The sequence below is a fragment of the Alligator sinensis genome, unplaced genomic scaffold (assembly GCF_000455745.1).
Source record: "Alligator sinensis unplaced genomic scaffold, ASM45574v1 scaffold337_1, whole genome shotgun sequence".
Taxonomy (NCBI): Eukaryota; Metazoa; Chordata; order Crocodylia; family Alligatoridae; genus Alligator; species Alligator sinensis.
In genome coordinates, this window is record NW_005841927.1 from 321342 (window position 1) to 324880 (window position 3539).

The 3539-nt window shown below is 66.9% G+C and overlaps 1 protein-coding gene across 1 annotated transcript in view; it reads left to right on the plus strand.

Annotated features, from left to right (window-relative positions):
* CD164L2 (CD164 molecule like 2) overlaps positions 1-3539 on the plus strand; it is an 8121-nt gene continuing 4582 nt past the window's right edge. Inside the window, exons 1-4 of the mRNA XM_014517849.2 lie at positions 1-34; positions 1736-1840; positions 2685-2762; positions 3064-3129. Of these exons, the coding sequence (XP_014373335.1) occupies positions 1-34; positions 1736-1840; positions 2685-2762; positions 3064-3129 (283 nt within the window). The remainder of the gene's footprint in view (positions 35-1735; positions 1841-2684; positions 2763-3063; positions 3130-3539) is intronic.

A 3539-nucleotide genomic window follows, 5' to 3' on the forward strand; every position in this document is an offset into this window, starting at 1 on the left:
ATGTGCCGCTCGGCTCTGAACTTCGTGCGTGGAGGTAAGGGCGTCCCTCGGGCCCTTCCCAGAGCCGCCTGGGCCCGGGCCCTTCCCGGCGAGGGGCTTGAAAGGGGCCCTTTGTTCCTGGTTGTTGGGTTTATGCTAATCCCGGAGCCAGGCGGGTGGCTGGCACCGGCTGGGTGGGTTCCCTCCTCCTCTTGGGCTTGGGGGAGCCCCGTCCTAGCCGCGCGCTCCTGGCTGCGAGACGGCCCGGTCCAGCCCTTCGCCCAGCGCTTGGGCTCTCGCTAGGGCGGCAGTAACCCAACCCGCAGCGCGCAGGCCCGGCCAGGCATTCATTATTCAGCGGGAACGTGGCAGAGGCTGGCACGGGGGAGCCGAAGCCATGGGCCCAGCGAGCCGTAGTGTCCTGGCATCCAGGGTCTGCCCTCTTGGAGGTGGTCTCTGCTCCTTGTGGAGAGGTCCGAGGTGCCCTCCTCTCCCAGTGGGAACAGGCCCCTTTGCCCCCACCCCAGTCGTAGCCCCTCAGCTACAGACTACCAGCCCCTGGCTCCCTGCTCTCCCACCCCGGGGGGGACGGGTCCCTTCCACCCAGGAGGTAGCAACGTGGCACGAGCAGGTAAACTGAGTCCCCGCAGTTGACTCCGCTCTGCACTGCACCCCAGCAACAAAAGTGATGCCTGTGCGAACGTGTTGGCAGGATCGGGGCCATAGCCCCTTACCCCACGTCCCACAGGGTCTCGGGGATTCCCCGAGGGCCTGGTCTAACCGCTCGGCTATGTGGCTCCCCTGCCCTTGGCTGCTGTTGCTTGAACCATGGTGGGAGGGAGGGGACCCTGGCTTTAAAATAGACGCCAAGCGGCAAAGTGCCCGGGTGATTCGCTTCCCTGGAGGGGGCATTGAGTGTTAGGGGGATGGTGGGGGGTCCCGAGGGAGCTCGGTCTGCTAGAACCAGGGCAGGGGGTGATCCTCATGCTGCTCCTAGGTCGGACTAAGCCTGGATGGTGGTTGGGCACCTCCTGGCAAGGGATTGGGGTGAGCCCTGGCAGGCATCAGGCCCCTGAGCTGCATGGCAGCTGCGGGGGCTCCCCGGTGACCAGGCTTCGGAGGCAACGGGGGCAGGGGTGGGAGGAAGAGGTGCAAGTACCACAAGCCTCACAGTGGGCTCTGGGGCGCTGGGCTGGCCCTGCCAGCTGCCTGCTCTGGACGCACGCTGCACAGACTGGGGGTGCCTTGGTGTCTGGAAGGAGCAGCCCAGGCAGGGCCAGGGGCTGGGTGTGAGGACTGGCCCGGCGGAGGTGTGGAGGGGAGAGCTGGATGGGCAGGAGGGGGGTGCCCTTGTGTAAAGCCCCCGTGGAGGTGGCATTCAGCACTGCGCCCACCTAGAGGGCAGCAGCCCCCTGAGATGCAGGCGAGGGAAGCAAAGGGACTTGCCTGAGGTCAGCAAGGGTCTCGGTGTCAGAGGGCCATGGGACTCTGCCTCTCCAGGGTCTGACTCGGGGATTAGCTGGGCCCAGCTGGCTCCTCGAGGGGCCCTGGAGTCCAGACACCTGCCCTCCCTTCCTGGTGAGGGGCCTGGCTTCGAACGGGGGACGAGGCAGAATTGCCGGGGCCGTGGCCTCCGCACGGTAGCCCCGTCCGAGGAGGTCACGCTGAAGGGAACGCGGAGCAGGCATGGGGGAAACCTCAGGCTGGCGCGGGGGCCCCCGTCCCCTGACCTCTGGCATCCTCTGCGGCTTGGCAGGCGAGTGCTCGGAGCTGGAGACTTGTGAGAAGTGCCTCGAAGGAGCTCCCTCCCGCAACATCACGGACTGCGCGTGGCTGCACTGCAGAGAAGCCGAGGGGCCGGGTACGTGGCTCTGCCTAACGCCCCGAGTCCTACCCACGCATCCAGCTGCCCCCTTCGCCTGGCTTGATGCACGGGCCCGGTGTGCTGGGGGGCACCGTGCATGACACAGTGCAGGGGACCCCTGGACCCTGGCAAGCTGCTAGGCAGGCCCGGGGGGGGGCGCGTCTTTCAAGCCTTCCCCAGTTGCGCAGCTCTGAAGCACCATCTCCTCCAGCGTCTCCATGTCCTGTGCTGGGCGGGTGTTGGGTTTCAGAGCCTTTGGCTGCGGCCCCAGCTGCTCCTGGCACCCGTTGGCGGGTCACAAGGGGCCAAGGGGAGCACGGGACAAACAATCCTCAGCTTCCTGCCGTGGGGGAGGGTGGCATGTTGAAAGCAGGGGGGCAAGAGAGACGAGCCCCTGGTGCAAGCGAGCTAGGGGTGAAAGAGCTGGTCTCTTTGGCAGAGCTGAGCTGAAGGGCACGGGGCTCCTGTGCTCCCACGACTCGGGGTGGGGGGCCCGGATCTAGTGCCCTGGAGGAAACACCAGCCGCAGCAAGCAGGCCCTGTCCCAGCTTCCAGGGGAAATGAAATGCAAGCCCTGGGTCCCAGCCGAAACAACCCGGAGCAGCTGGAAAGGGGGTTAGCGGGTGGCTCTGGGTCCAGGCTGCTCCCCAGGGGAACACGACCCACGCTGGGCGGGCAGGGACCTGGGGGCACCCACCCAGAGCGGAGAGGCTCCACCAGGCCGATCTGAGCTTGTGGGCCAGCGGCTCCGTCTGCCGCCTGGGCATCAAGGCGGGGCTGCCCCCACTTCGTACCCAGGATGGAGGGCACGTCTGAGCCGTCTCTGCCCCATGCCTTTCAGGGACCGGGAGCTGCGTGAAGAAAGGGGAGCCGGCCAAGGAGAAGTGCTCCATCTACAACGTCACCACGATGTGTCAAGGTAGCGGGCGGTGGCGTGGGTGGCCCACCCTGGTCCATGGGACTGGCGTGCTCTCTGCAGGGCAGCGCTGGGGCCTGCTTCTGCCCCCTCTCCCAGTGGGTTTTGTCTGGGCCCCTTGGGATCTGGCGAGCTGTGATCCCGTCCTAGCACGGTGGGCTTTACTGTCCTGCTCGGGAGCGTGGACACACTCCCTCCCCATCGTGGCAAGACGGGAGGCATCGTGGAGCGTGGCAAGCGGAGGGCAAGGCCATGGGTCTAACCAGCGTTTTCCATTCTTCCTCCTCCCCCTTGGACCTCTCAGCACCGAAGTCTCCCACCGAGAAGCCTCGGCCAGTCTCCACCAAGGAGCCAGCGATACACACGCCAGGCAAGCGGCGCCAGGAGAGGGCTGGCCCTGGTCAGGGGGTGGCACGAGCAGCAGGGCTGGGTGGCAATGCCCAGCACCCGTCGGGCAGGCCAGGACTTGCTCATTGTGGGAGCCAGAACGGGCCCCTCTCCCTCGCCCCGGGGTCAGTGAGCTCCAGGGGCGCTCCAGGAGGAGGCGGAGGGGTGGGCATGCGAGCAACCAGGACTCCTGGGTTCTCCAGCCAAGAAGATGCAGCCAGCGCTGGGGTGGGACCCAGGTGCTCTGGGACCGGGTCCGGCAGCGTGACACAGGCGAGGGATTTGATCCCGTATCCACCAGCCCTGCGAGGAGGGAGCCGGGCAGGGGGAGGATTACGGGAGCACGTGCGGGGTGCTGCCGTGGGAGGAAGCGTGGGAAGAAGCCTGCTCCTG